General features: G+C 38.3%; 1 protein-coding gene across 1 annotated transcript in view; it reads right to left on the bottom strand.

The window, feature by feature from the left end:
• Positions 1-634: 634 nt before the first annotated feature.
• SNX18 (sorting nexin 18) overlaps positions 635-16,353 on the bottom strand; it is a 73,991-nt gene continuing 58,272 nt past the window's right edge. The window contains exon 2 of the mRNA XM_053701275.1: positions 635-4,635. Coding sequence (XP_053557250.1) covers positions 4,382-4,635 — 254 coding nt within the window. The 3' untranslated portion in view covers positions 635-4,381. The remainder of the gene's footprint in view (positions 4,636-16,353) is intronic.

The following is a 16,353-nucleotide window of genomic DNA, read 5'->3' as shown; positions in this document are numbered from 1 at the left end:
TTATTTAGAGAACCCCTGGCAATTGGTGTGAAGACAAAGCACTTCTGGGTTTCACCTTCTCTGTGCTGAAGGCAAAACATCACTGGGGAATGCTGGGAGATAGAACAAAATACAACTCTGCAATGTAGGGTGTTGACTGGTGGACTCTCATCATCATTTAAAAGAAATAGGGGGTGGGGCACCTGTTCTTTATCCTTTTTCCCCCAAAGTAAAATGATCTTGGACACAATAAATTAATCAAAACCCAAAACATGGCAAAGTTCAGACACTATGAAGGTTCATTTCTCTTTTTAATAGTATAAGGGATTTTTTTAATTGAATACAGATAATAGAATTAAATAAAAAGGCAATGTTTTAGTTTGCATGCAATATTCTTTTAAAATAGACTAGTGCTTGTTTATTTCAAACTCTATGGGGAACATTGTTACAAAATGATTATTTAGATAACATTAAAAACCATGTAATTGAACTGAAATAGCAGCATCATAAAAACAACTTACAAAACACAAAATCAGTTTTAAAGATTTTTTTTTTTTTTTAAATTGTTGGAAAATGTGATTTTTAATTCATTCTTTTAATAGATATTGTCGAGATTAAAAAGGGATCAGAGAGCAATAAAATGTAATCATTAAGATCAGTTTAAACAATTTTTTTTTTTTTTTTTTTTATTCGTACACAAGTGTTACATCAACAAAAAAAAGGGGGGAAAGTCCTTGTCAGGTGCCTCTCATAAGTAGTAGGCACGGAAAACTTAATTTAAAACTAGTGATGCTCCTCTAAATACGTGATTTGTCCAATTCATCAGCAAACCTGGTATTTTGAAGAAATATTTTAACCGTCTCATCTTGTGCATTTTTTGTTTTGACGACAAGATGGAATGTGGAGACAAAAGTGGGCAAGGACGACAGGTGATAAAGCTCAAAACTTCTGGTGCTCGTAAGTTAAAGTTTCAAAAGTGCCAGGTAAGCTGTTGATCAATGAAAATGCCATCACATAGTATCAATGGTAAATACAAGTTATTCGTAAATCTATCCATATACTGCATCTGTATTGCCTTCAAATTTCTTCTTGCTCTAAAAATGTGAAATTCTTGTGCATGATGGCGATTGCATAAAGTGTTTGTAGTTTAAAAAGTATGTGGAAGACAAGAAGTAGACACTATCAAAATGTAACCTCAACCCTCCCTTTCCTGCTTGGTAAAGCAGGAATTGTTACTATAAAAGTAGATATTAAAAAAAACAAAAAACACTGTGTCATAAATTGATAACCAGTGGCAATAAGTTACACAATGAAATATAAAAAGGGGCTATAGTAAAAGGTAAATAAATAATTTAGTTACATATAAAGTACTAAAAAGACCAACCAGTGCTTCGTGTACTATGGTACTGAATACAAAAGGTGTAATATTTTAATAAAACAAAAAACATAACTGTAGAACACGAATTGCTAGTATATTACAGAAAGTGGCTTAGAAAATGATCCTTGTAGACTGTAATGCATGTAAGACAGTTCCATTGCAAAACTTAATACCAGAAATATAGGTATAGATTAGGAAAAAGCTAATCATAATTTTTCCTGGTCCCACTTGAACCACCCTTGCTCTTTCGAGTAACGATGAAGTGTAATTTCAATCATAAAAAAAATCCAGTCCCCGCCCCCAGTAAATAATACTTCCCAACCTAAATGTAAACATTTTTAGAAAACAATAAAATTCAGTACTCTGATCACTGTTAACATGCATTTGTGATAGTTCACTACCTTATGCTTAATCTGCAAATTTACTCAAACCTTTTTATCACAAATACATGACTAACCAAGTTATTTAGCTCCTTGTGGATTTAAAAGAAGTGTGGTTGAGTTAATATATGGCCAGTAAACATTTTGAGATTGTAATGTAAAAATGTTTATGTAAAAAAATACTTTGCAATATACTTTATGTATTTTGCGCTAATTTGCTGTAATTGAAACACTGAATACATTTTATAAGCATAGTATTGAGGTTACCCCCCCACCTCCCTCCAGTCATGAGTGCTGCCATGTTGAAATTTGCTTTGACTGCATTCCAGTTCCAGGATGTGTTTGCACATGCGCTGCAACTCTCCTTCAGATACCTGCAGTGAAACCAACGTAACAAATTAGTGGCACCCATAATTAGAAAGAAGTGCCTAAAATTCATTTCATGTTCCTTCAAGGTTAAAAAATAAGAGACTTTTCCCAATCCTGAGGACTGTAAGTGCACATGAAAGGCTTCACAAACATAGCCCTGCCACATATCTGTCCCTAACTGGCATCGGTAGAGCTTATCAGATAAACTGCAAAACAAAAAACTTTTTTGCTAACAAAACACCCTTGGCTAGCGGTCTCTACTCCAGAAAACAAAAGCCATTTAATTGATGGAGTTTGGCTGCTGAAAAACAACATGTTAAAGTGATTTGAAACCCAATTTTTTTTCATGATTCAGATAGAAAGTTGTTTAAAATTGCATGCTCTAATTTACTTCTATTAACAATTTTCTTCGTACTCTTGGTATCTTTTGTTGAATAGCAGGGACATATGCTTAGTATCCCGTCAATTTTTGGAACACTATATGGCAGCAATTTTGCAAGAATCTTATCCATTTGCAAAAGGAACTAGAAGGTATCTCTATATCCTGCCATGTGGTGCTCCAGATGCCCACCAAGGTATCACTTCAACACAGAATATCATGGGAACAAAGCAAATTTGACAAAGTAAATAAATTGGAAACTTTTAAAAATGAATGCTCTGTCTGAATCACAAAATATTTTTTTTTTATTTTCATATCCCTTTAAATGAACAAAATACTGGTAGCCCTCAGTTTACGCCAGGGTTAGGTTCCAGAAGGAATGGTTGTAAATCGAAACAGTTGTAAATTGAAACCCAGTTTATAATGTAAGTCAATGGGAAGTGAGGGAGTTAGGTTCCAGGCCCCTCTCAAAATTGTCATAAGTAACACCTAATACATTATTTTTAAAGCTTTGAAATGAAGACTTAAAATGCTAAACAGCATTATAAACCTAATAATATAGATTGTATCATCATCATCAAACTAAGTTTAATGAACAAAAACGTTTTTTTACTTGGATTTTTCTGCAAACAGTTCTCTGCATTGTTAGCATGTTAGATAATATTGGGTCTGCACCTATTCTATGCAGTTCAATCTGCAGTGATTAATAGGCAGTTAGGCACCCTCACCTCAAGCAGCTGGACAGGAAGATAAAAGGGAAGTGGCTGCTAGATCTTGTTGCTCGATAGGTCTGGTCTGCTCTGTGTACACAGATCAATTTCAGTCTGCTAAGCTTGCATTACTTTTGCTGCAAAACAAGCGGACAGCTCCACCTACTGGCTATTTTAATTAGTGCACTGCTTTCCAATAGCAGTCACATGACTGAAAAAAAAGGTTGTTATTCTGAAACGGCGCAAATTGAACCGGCGTAAACCGAGGGCCACCTGTACTCACAAAAGTTTGTGAAAGGGCCGTTGTAGTCCACAAATTTAATGCTCTAATCCGTTAAAGCATGTCATTTTTTTACTATGGACCCTGCTCTACTGTGTATTTAACCCTCACAAGGGAGTTAAACACACAATAGATGTTCCACTCTGAACCGCAGTGCACTGCTAGTCCTGAAATGGAGCTGTCGCTGATTTAATCCGGAGCGCTAGTCGCACGACTCATATGTGCAACTAGCGCTGCTGATAATGGATTAGAGCATGTCATTTTTGGACTATATTTGTGCTTTCATTTATAGCAAGACTGCAGAAAAATGTAATTACAAGGTGTTTACTATAATTTTAACTTTTTCGTTTCTTTTACATCAAAATAAATGTAAGCAGAGGTGTAAAAGAAAAAGAAAATCCGGTTTTGGGACCACTTCTGAACACAAGGCTGTCACTGGATACACTTGATAAAATAGGAATTTATTACTAGGAACAAAAAAATATATATAAGAAGGCACAAGATTTGAATAGTTGCTCAAGTAGTTTTGTAAACAGGATGTCAAATCCAGATGTAAGATTATAAAGGCAACTAAAGTTTAACATATGTGAATTATAATCCCGTTTAAATATGCATCATAACAGTGTACTTCAAGATGTTGTAAGGCAATCTGCATACTTGATATTCCAAACAGGTGCAATGGAAATGAAGGCATATATAGCATCATTTAAATACAAATGTTATACACTGGGTGAATGCAGCTTCCGTTTCTCTGCATCACAGAATACTAAAAAATAGATGTACGATTATTCGTGTACCAACGCCAATTATTGGCAACAGATTTCTATTTTTGTAGGGGTGACTTTTACCCCCTGGTTTAAACATCCCCATAACGAGGAGAATACTAATCAAGGTCCTCCATAATCATTAAGCCGCATCGTATTTTTGTAACGCCTCCTCCAGTTTTAGCGTCACTTTTTGGTAGAAGGTTATCTGTTGCTGTAGGAAGTGTTGCATTTGTGACTTGAAGTCCCGCACTCGGATTTTGTGAAAGTGATGTATTTCTGCCAGTGTGGCATATGAGATGACATTACAACGTTCTTGGATATCACTAGCTTTTTGAAGCTCCATCTTTCCTTCTTCTACATGCTTCTTACTCTCTCGTACTTTGGTAAGTGCCCCTATGAAGAAAAAATAAATATGTTAAACACAATATGCACATCTTCCATTTTATATACAGTATAAATATATATTTGTATTACTATTCAGGCCTCCTCATACCTCAGAGCATTGTATTAGCTTTTCACAGCCAATGCTAGTTCATGTGTGCCACATATATAACACTGTACTTGCTCCCATGGAGTTATTTATGAGTCTGCACTAATTGGCTGAACTTCAAGTAGTAAAAAGCACTGAGATAAGGGGGCAGTCTGCAGAGGCTTAGATACAGGTAATCATAGAGGTAAATAATATAGAACAGTGTTGGTTAAGCAAAACTGAGGAATGTGTAATAAAAACATAATTTATGCTTACCTGATAAATTTATTTCTCTTGTAGTGTATCCAGTCCACGGATCATCCATTACTTATGGGATATTAACTCCTCCCCAACAGGAAGTGCAAGAGGATTCACCCAGCAGAGCTGCTATATAGCTCCTCCCCTAACTGCCATTACCAGTCATTCGACCGAAAACATGCAGAGAAAGGAAAACCATAGGGTACAGTGGTGACTGTAGTTTAATGGAAAAATTACCTGCCTTAAAGTGACAGGGCGGGCCGTGGACTGGATACACTACAAGAGAAATAAATTTATCAGGTAAGCATAAATTATGTTTTCTCTTGTTAAGTGTATCCAGTCCACGGATCATCCATTACTTATGGGATACCAATACCAAAGCTAAAGTACACGGATGACGGGAGGGACAGGCAGGCTCTTTATACGGAAGGAACCACTGCCTGAAGAACCTTTCTCCCAAAAACAGCCTCCGAAGAAGCAAAAGTGTCAAATTTGTAAAATTTGGAAAAAGTATGAAGAGAAGACCAAGTTGCAGCCTTGCAAATCTGTTCAACAGAAGCCTCATTCTTAAAGGCCCAAGTGGAAGCCACAGCTCTAGTAGAATGTGCTGTAATTCTTTCAGGAGGCTGCTGTCCAGCAGTCTCATAGGCTAACCGTATTATGCTACGAAGCCAAAAGGAGAGAGAGGTAGCCGAAGCTTTTTGACCTCTCCTCTGACCAGAATAAACGACAAACAGGGAAGACGTTTGTCGAAAATCCTTAGTTGCCTGTAGATAAAATTTCAGGGCACGGACTACATCTAGATTGTGTAGCAGACGTTCCTTTTTCGAAGAAGGATTAGGACACAAAGATGGAACCACAATCTCTAGATTGATATTCCTGTTAGTGACCACCTTAGGTAGGAACCCAGGTTTAGTACGCAGAACTACCTTGTCTGAATGAAAAATCAGATAAGGAGAATCACAATGTAAGGCAGATAACTCAGAGACTCTTCGAGCCGAGGAAATCGCCATTAAAAACAGAACTTTCCAAGATAACAACTTGATATCAATGGAATGAAGGGGTTCAAACGGAACCCCCTGTAAAACATTAAGAACTAAGTTCAAACTCCATGGTGGAGCAACAGTTTTAAACACAGGCTTGATCCTAGCTAAAGCCTGACAAAAAGCTTGAACGTCCGGAACTTCTGACAGACGTTTGTGTAAAAGAATGGACAGAGCTGAAATCTGTCCCTTTAAGGAACTAGCGGATAAACCCTTTTCTAAACCTTCTTGTAGAAAAGACAATATCCTCGGAATCCTAACCTTACTCCATGAGTAACTCTTGGATTCGCACCAATATAAGTATTTGCGCCATATCTTATGGTAAATCTTTCTGGTAACAGGCTTCCTAGCCTGTATTAAGGTATCAATAACTGACTCAGAAAAACCACGTTTTGATAAAATCAAGCGTTCAATTTCCAAGCAGTCAGCTTCAGAGAAATTAGATTTTGATGTTTGAAGGGACCCTGGATCAGAAGGTCCTGTTTCAGAGGTAGCGACCAAGGTGGACAGGATGACATGTCCACTAGATCTGCATACCAAGTCCTGCGTGGCCATGCAGGCGCTATTAGAATCACTGATGCTCTCTCCTGTTTGATTCTGGCAATCAATCGAGGAAGCATCGGGAAGGGTGGAAACACATAAGCCATCCCGAAGGTCCAAGGTGCTGTCAAAGCATCTATCAGAACCGCTCCCGGATCCCTGGATCTGGACCCGTAACGAGGAAGCTTGGCGTTCTGTCGAGACGCCATGAGATCTATCTCTGGTTTGCCCCAACGTCGAAGTATTTGGGCAAAGACCTCCGGATGAAGTTCCCACTCCCCCGGATGAAAAGTCTGACGACTTAAGAAATCCGCCTCCCAGTTCTCCACTCCCGGGATGTGGATTGCTGACAGGTGGCAAGAGTGAGACTCTGCCCAGCGAATTATCTTTGATACTTCCATCATTGCTAGGGAGCTTCTTGTCCCTCCCTGATGGTTGATGTAAGCTACAGTCGTGATGTTGTCCGACTGAAACCTGATGAACCCCCGAGTTGTCAACTGGGGCCAAGCCAGAAGGGCATTGAGAACTGCTCTCAATTCCAGAATGTTTATTGGTAGGAGATTCTCCTCCTGATTCCATTGTCCCTGAGCCTTCAGAGAATTCCAGACAGCGCCCCAACCTAGTAGGCTGGCGTCTGTTGTTACAATTGTCCAGTCCGGCCTGCTGAATGGCATCCCCCTGGACAGATGTGGCCGAGAAAGCCACCATAGAAGAGAATTTCTGGTCTCTTGATCCAGATTCAGAGTAGGGGACAAGTCTGAGTAATCCCCATTCCACTGACTTAGCATGCACAATTGCAGCGGTCTGAGATGTAGACGTGCAAAGGGTACTATGTCCATTGCTGCTACCATTAAGCCGATCACCTCCATGCATTGAGCTACTGACGGGTGTTGAATGGAATGAAGGACACGGCATGCATTTTGAAGCTTTGTTAACCTGTCTTCTGTCAGGTAAATCTTCATTTCTACAGAATCTATAAGAGTCCCCAAGAAGGGAACTCTTGTGAGTGGAAAGAGAGAACTCTTCTTTTCGTTCACCTTCCATCCATGCGACCTTAGAAATGCCAGTACTAACTCTGTATGAGACTTGGCAGTTTGAGAGCTTGAAGCTTGTATCAGAATGTCGTCTAGGTACGGAGCTACCGCAATTCCTCGCGGTCTTAGTACCACCAGAAGAGCACCCAGAACCTTTGTGAAGATTCTCGGAGCCGTAGCCAATCCGAATGGAAGAGCTACAAACTGGTAATGCCTGTCTAGAAAGGCAAACCTTAGATACCGGTAATGATCTTTGTGAATCGGTATGTGAAGGTAAGCATCCTTTAAATCCACTGTGGTCATGTACTGACCCTTTTGGATCATGGGTAAAATTGTCCGAATAGTTTCCATTTTGAACGATGGAACTCTTAGGAATTTGTTTAGGATCTTTAAATCCAAGATTGGCCTGAAAGTTCCCTCTTTTTTGGGAACCACAAACAGATTTGAGTAAAACCCTTGTCCTTGTTCCGACCGCGGAACCGGATGGATCACTCCCATTAATAAAAGATCTTGTACGCAGCGTAGAAACGCCTCTTTCTTTATTTGGTTTGTTGACAACCTTGACAGATGAAATCTCCCTCTTGGGGGAGAGAATTTGAAGTCTAGAAGGTATCCCTGAGATATGATCTCTAACGCCCAGGGATCCTGGACATCTCTTGCCCAAGCCTGGGCGAAGAGAGAAAGTCTGCCCCCCACTAGATCCGTTCCCGGATCGGGGGCCCTCGATTCATGCTGTCTTAGGGGCAGCAGCAGGTTTCCTGGCCTGCTTGCCCTTGTTCCAGGACTGGTTAGGTCTCCAGCCTTGTCTGTAGCGAGCAACAGCTCCTTCCTGTTTTGGTGCAGAGGAAGTTGATGCTGCTCCTGCTTTGAAATTACGAAAGGAACGAAAATTAGACTGTCTAGCCTTAGGTTTGGCTCTGTCTTGAGGCAGGGCATGGCCTTTACCTCCTGTAATGTCAGCGATAATTTCTTTCAACCCGGGCCCGAATAAGGTCTGCCCTTTGAAAGGTATATTAAGCAATTTAGATTTAGAAGTAACGTCAGCTGACCAGGATTTTAGCCACAGTGCTCTGCGTGCCTGAATGGCGAATCCGGAATTCTTAGCCGTAAGTTTAGTTAAATGTACTACGGCATCTGAAATAAATGAGTTAGCTAACTTAAGGGCTTTAAGCTTGTGTGTAATCTCATCTAATGGAGCTGATTCAAGTGTCTCTTCCAGAGACTCAAACCAAAATGCTGCTGCAGCCGTGACAGGCGCAATGCATGCAAGAGGTTGCAATATAAAACCTTGTTGAACAAACATTTTCTTAAGGTAACCCTCTAACTTTTTATCCATTGGATCTGAAAAGGCACAGCTATCCTCCACCGGGATAGTGGTACGCTTAGCTAAAGTAGAAACTGCTCCCTCCACCTTAGGGACCGTTTGCCATAAGTCCCGTGTGGTGGCGTCTATTGGAAACATCTTTCTAAATATCGGAGGGGGTGAGAACGGCACACCGGGTCTATCCCACTCCTTAGTAACAATTTCAGTAAGTCTCTTAGGTATAGGAAAAACGTCAGTACTCGCCGGTACCGCAAAATATTTATCCAACCTACACATTTTCTCTGGTATTGCAACTGTGTTACAATCATTCAGAGCCGCTAACACCTCCCCTAGTAATACACGGAGGTTTTCCAGCTTAAATTTAAAATTTGAAATATCTGAATCCAGTTTGTTTGGATCAGAACCATCACCCGCAGAATGAAGCTCCCCGTCCTCATGTTCTGCAAATTGTGACGCAGTGTCTGACATGGCCCTAATATTATCAGCGCACTCTGTTCTCACCCCAGAGTGATCACGCTTACCTCTTAGTTCTGGTAATTTAGCCAAAACTTCAGTCATAACAGTAGCCATATCCTGTAATGTGATTTGTAATGGCCGCCCAGATGTACTCGGCGCTACAATATCACGCACCTCCCGAGCGGGAGATGCAGGTACTGACACGTGAGGCGAGTTAGTCGGCATAACTCTCCCCTCGTTGTTTGGTGAAATATGTTCAATTTGTACAGATTTACTTTTATTTAAAGTAGCATCAATACAGTTAGTACATAAATTTCTATTGGGCTCCACTTTGGCTTTAGCACATATAGCACAGATATCTTCCTCTGAATCAGACATGTTTAACACACTAGCAAATAAACTAGCAACTTGGAAATACTTTTCAAGTAATTTACTATAATATGAAAACGTACTGTGCCTATAAGAAGCACAGAAAAAGTTATGACAGTTGAAAATTAATAAACTGAAAAGTTATAGCATCAAATCTTTGTAAAAAACACAATTTTAGCAAAGGATTGCTCCCATTAGCAAAGGATAACTAACCCTGATAGCAGAAAAAAAAAATAAAAAAAAAAATACAGAAATAAACGTTTTTTTATCACAGTCAACTACAATCTCACAGCTCTGCTGTGAGTGATTACCTCCCTCAAAACAAGTTTTGAAGACCCCTGAGTTCTGTAGAGATGAACCGGATCATGCAGGGAAGACAAACTTCTGACTGAATTTTTTGATGCGTAGCAAAAGCACCAAAAAAGGCCCCTCCCCCTCACACATAACAGTGAGAGAGATCAGTAAACTGTCATAAATTAAATAAAACGACTGCCAAGTGGAAAAAAATAGTGCCCAAAACATTTTTTCACCCAGTACCTCAGAAAATTAAACGATTTTACATGCCAGCAAAAAACGTTTAACATTAATAAATTGAGTGTTGCTAGTCCCTGCAAATTAGGCTAAAGTTTTATGCATACAGTATAATTCCAGTGAAGTGCCATTCCCCAGAATACTGAAGTGTAAAATATACATACATGACAGCCTGATACCAGTTGCTGCTACTGCATTTAAGGCTGAGTTTACATTATATCGGTATGGCAGAATTTTCTCATCAATTCCATTGTCAGAAAATAATAAGCTGCTACATACCTCTTTGCAGATTAATCTGCCCGCTGTCCCCTGATCTGAAGTTTACCTCTCCTCAGATGGCCGAGAAACAGCAATATGATCTTAACTACTCCGGCTAAAATCATAGAAAAACTCAGGTAGATTCTTCTTCAAATTCTACCAGAGAAGGAATAACACACTCCGGTGCTATTATAAAATAACAAACTTTTGATTGAAGGTATGAAACTAAGTATAATCACCACAGTCCTCTCACACATCCTATCTATTCGTTGGGTGCAAGAGAATGACTGGTAATGGCAGTTAGGGGAGGAGCTATATAGCAGCTCTGCTGGGTGAATCCTCTTGCACTTCCTGTTGGGGAGGAGTTAATATCCCATAAGTAATGGATGATCCGTGGACTGGATACACTTAACAAGAGAAAAGGGATTATCTCTCTTTTTAAATAATACAACATTTCAAGTAGACTGTCCCTTAAAAAAAACTTGTGCAAAGAGTAGCCGATTTACAATGAAGAGTCATAGTTTAATGATTTATAGATTTGATAAAGGCTCTGATAAACTATAGGCAAAGAAGCAAGTCTTTCAGAATAATGTTATTTTGAACACAACTTCATAGGTCTTCTCCCATGTATACAGCCTATTACAAAGTGGGCAAGATAGAAAAAGTGAAATGTCACTATGTACAGACATTATAATTACAGTCGTTTGATACTCAATACCTTGGTATTTTAATATAAAATGTTTGTGTGTAATAAAGCAACTTTCAGTATATTTCCATTATTTTTATACCCCTTTTTCATGTATTTTAGCTCAGGGAATTGAGATGGAAATGCACTCTTCAGAGCTCTCAAGGCTAACCATGCTTCATAGTCGTAGCACTTTATACTACCATTATAACCATGGCTATCCTTGTCAGCTGCAGACACCATTCCAGGCTGCCTCCTCCAAAAAAGGCAAGTGGTGGGTGGAATGTGGCTATTGTATAACAACTGCAGCAAACAAAATGCAAATGTATCTACCGTTGCAACATGCTACACATCTATTGCTCGGTTTAGTGCACAAGTTAAATGATACCATAAAGAAGATAAAGCACAAACACATTATTAGATTTAAATGAACAAATGTGTGTGTGTTGAATTCTGTGAGAAGGAATTGTGGTTCCACTGGGACAGTAAGCTCAATAAAAAGGTCTCATGTAAAACAGTGCAAATACTGTTATAATATAAAAAATTATTTCATGATTTAGTAGAACACACAATTTTACACAAGTTTCCAGTATACTTCTATTATCTAATTTATGGCATTCTCTTGGTATCATTTGTTGAAGGAGCAGGAATGCACTACTGGTTTCTAACTAAACACAGGGGTGAGCCAATGACAATCGGTATATATATGCAGTCACCAATCAGCAGCTAGAACATAAGTCATTTGCTGCTCCTCAGCTTACCTAGATAAACATTTCAGCAAAGGATAACAAGAGAAGGAAGCAAATTAAATAATAGATGTCAATTGGAAAGTTGTTTAAAATTGAATGCTCTGTCTAAATCGTGAATGTCTAATTATGACTTTACTGTCCCTTTAAGCAACATTTGTTTCACCTAAGTCCCCCCCCCCCCCCCCCCCCAGAAGTAAACTAACTTTACACAAATAAAACCACACTGTTAAAACACCATGACAAGTGCCAAAGCCTATGTAAGTGCACCAGTGGGATTTCTTTCACTTTGCCTTAGATCTGTCTGCCAGATGGGGTCTGATTCTCTATGAATAAGCATGGATAGTATCCAAGAGGATATGAATGACCTGATGATCTTGCATCTCTCAAAAAGAAATTCACACACTTCAGCAAAAAGGGGGGGGGGGGGAAATCCTAGACACAAAATGTTAACCAATGAATCATTACAAGGAACTGAAAACATGCAACACTAAAATATCCAGATTAAAAAAAAACAATAACACAAAAACGGATTGAGATGGGACAGCAGGCTGTTAGGCCTTTAAGATGGCCTGATGTCTGGGTTTATGAGCCCTGGTCTACCAACATACTGCCCATAGCCTGGTTATTATTGACAATTGCTGCAACTGCAAACTGTTTTCAGCATTGTGCAGCCTTACACATTGTGGGGGTCCTATTTCCTATCCCTAAGTGCCGTGCACTATAAAAGCTGTTTACACGTATGCACATGTGACGTTAGGACTGATGAGTCAGTATGTATGTGTATATATATGTGTGTATATATATATATATATATATATATATATATATATATATATATATATATATATATATATATATATATATATTATATATACACATACATACATACACACATATATATATATATATATATATATATATATGTGTGTGTGTGTGTGTGTATATATATATATATATATATATATTTTTTTTTTATTATTTTTTTTTATTTTTTTTTTTATTTATTTCTTTCATGTAATTGGCAAGAGTCCATGACGTATGGGATATACAATCCTACCAGGAGGGGCAAAGTTTCCCAAACCTCAAAATGCATATAAATACACCCCTCACCACACCCACAATTTAGTTTTACAAACTTTGACTCCTATGGAGGTGGTGAATTAAGTTTGTGCTAGATTTCTACGTTAATATGCGCTTCTCAGCATTTTGAAGCCCGATTCCTCTCAGAGTACAGTAAATGTCAGAGGGATGTGAAGGGAGTATCACCTATTGAATGCAATGGTTTTCCTCACGGGGATCTATTTCATAGGTTCTCTGTTATCGGTCGTAGAGATTCATCTCCTACCTCCCTTTTCAGATCGACAATATTCTCTCATAGTAACATAGTAGATAAGGTTGAAAAAAAGACTGAAGTCCATCGAGTTCAACCTATACAAATCTAAAATACTTACAAAAAGCTCCAGTTAAGCTTAAATAACCCCATTAAAATGTGACCCATTTAATACTAGCAATCATATCCATGAATTTTGTTTATATACAGAAATTTATCCAGACTATTTTTAAATGTATCTATGGTATTGGCATTCACTACCTCCTTTGGTAATGAGTTCCACAATTTTATTGCTCTTACAGTGAAAAAACGTTTCCGTTGCAGGAGATTAAATCTCCTTTCCTCCAACCTTAAATTATGACCTCTTGTCACAAACAATTTTCTTGGAATAAACAGAGCTTCTGCCATCTCTGTATATGGGCCTTGAATATATTTATAGAAAGTAATCATGTCACCTCTCAAGCGCCTTTTTTCTAAAGAAAACAGACCCAGTTTGGCTAGCCTCTCCTCATAGGTTAAATTCTCCAATCCCCTTATTAGCTTTATGACACTTCTCTGAACTTTTTCTAGTTCTGCAATATCTTTTTTTGCGATCAGTCCCCAGAACTGCACTCCATACTCAAGGTGAGGTCTTACCAGGGCTTTATATAGTGACAGAATTATGCTTTCCTCCCTTGAATCAATGCCACTTTTAATACATGCTAGTATCTTATTAGCCTTTGAAGCTACTGCCCTGCCCTGCATTGTGCACCCATCTTTAGCTTGTTATCTATTACTACTCCCAAATCCCTTTCCTCCTCTGTTTGGCCAAGTCTTGTCCCATTTAAAAAATATGTTGCCTGCTTATTTTTACTTCCAAAATGTAGAACCTTGCGTTTTTCCATATTAAATCTCATTTTCCATTTACTTGCCCATACTTCTAATTTTTGCAGATCCCTTTGTAATGAAAGTTCATCCTGTTCTGACCTAATTACCTTACTTAACTTAGTATCATCTGCAAAAAAAAAAAAAAAGAGATGTCACTATTTAATCCTTGCTCCAAGTCATTTATAAAAATATTAAAAAGAACAGGGCCCAGTTCTGATCCCTGGGGGACTCCACTAATTACCTTTGTCCAATCTGAGTATGATCCATTTACAACTTCTCGTTGCTCCCTATCTTTTATCCAGTTATTTATTCATGAGCTAACATTTTCAGCTATTCCCAGTCCCTTAATTTTGTGCATTAATCTCTCATGTGGCACTGTATCAAATGCCTTTGCAAAATCTAAGTATGTCACATCAACTGATTCCCCTTTATCTATATTTTTACTTACTTCCTCGTAGAATCTAATTAGATTAGTTTGACATGATCTATTTCACCTAAAACCATGCTGATTAGAACTCATAATATTGTTTACACGAATATGCTCATCAACATAATCCCTACAAATATCTTCCCCACTATTGATGTCAGACTAACTGGTCTATAGCTTCCTGGATCATCCCTGCTTCCCGGGTACCATGCCTGAGGATAATGAGTCTTAAAAAATTAAGAGTAGAGGTTTGTCTATAACAGTGCTAAATTCCCTTAACACCCTTGGGTGCATTCCATCTGGGCCTGGAGTTACCCTTGGGTTTATTCCATCTGAGCCTGGAGTTTTATTTACCTTAATATTATCCAGTTTTTTCCTGACATCCTCTAAACATAAACCAGTTAATGGTATGGACTGGCATGTTCTATTTTGTTCCAAAGCATCATCCAATGGTTCCTCTCGTGTATACTGAAGAAAAAAACTGGTTTAGTACCTCAGCCTTCTCCCTATCATTATTTATCATGCTACCTTCCATGCATTTTAATGTACCTATATGGTCCTCCTCAGATTTTTTGCTATTTATGTACTTAAAGAACCTTTTAGGGTTATACTTTGCAATTAATTTTTCATTTTCAATTTTGGCTAATTTGATTGCTTTTTTGCATGCATTGTTACATTCCTTATAAATATTGTATGTTGAGTCTCATATTCCACTACCTCTACTGATAACCGTTTCAGTACTGGTTTGGCTATCTGCTATATGTGGATGGGTGTCTTTTGGCAAGTATGTTTTCATTACTTAAGACACTCTCAGCTATGGTTTGGCACTTATGCATTTATATAAAGTTCTAAATATATGTATTGTACTTATATTTGCCATGAGTCAGGTTTTCAGTTTATTTCCTTTTGCAGACTGTCAGTTTCATAGCTGGGAAATGCATTTCTTACCTTGGGTATAGTTTTTTCAATTGACTCATTTTAAATTCGCGGACAGAACTAAGCTCCTCAGGGCGCAAAATGCCAAAGTATATTGCATCATTTTTGTTGCGATATTTTTTGTCGTGAAGTTACGTTCAATGACGCAAATTCGTCACTTCCAGCGTCTTAGTTGACGCCGAGTCCTTTCACAAGGTTGCGTCTTCAATGACGCTAGTGTGTCATTTCCGGATGTTGTTAGCGGCAAAAAAAATTTTTTGTTTGTGTTGTGCATCATACTTGCCGCCAAATATTTTCATTATTTAAAACCCCATTCCTATATGCCTCTTGCCTTTTTTCTCTATCAGAGGGCTATGTTGTTTGCATTTTGTTCCCATTACTGAAACTGCCATATAAGAACATTGATAATTTTGCTTTATATTTTGTTTTTTTCTCTTACATTTGCAAGATGTCTCAATCTGTTCCTGTCTCAGAATTCACTGTTGGAACCCTGCTGCCTGATAACAGTTCTACCAAAGCTAAGTGCATTTGTTGTAAACTTGTGGAGGTTATATCTCCAGCTGTGGGTTGTAATAGTTGTCATGATAAACTTTTACATGCAGATAATGTGTCCATCAGTAATAGTACATTGCCTGTTGCTGTTCCTTCAACATCTAATGTACAAGATATACCTGTGAATTTAAAAGAATTTATTGCTGATTCTATTAAGAAGGCTTTGTCTGCCCTCCCGCCTTCTAATAAACATAAAAGGTCTTTTAAAACTTCTCATAAAGTTGATGAAATTTCAAATGACCGACAACATACTGAATTATCCTCCTCTGATGAGGATCTATCT

The sequence above is a fragment of the Bombina bombina genome, chromosome 2 (assembly GCF_027579735.1).
Source record: "Bombina bombina isolate aBomBom1 chromosome 2, aBomBom1.pri, whole genome shotgun sequence".
NCBI lineage: Eukaryota > Metazoa > Chordata > Amphibia > Anura > Bombinatoridae > Bombina > Bombina bombina.
This window is presented reverse-complemented; position numbering and strand designations above follow the sequence as displayed.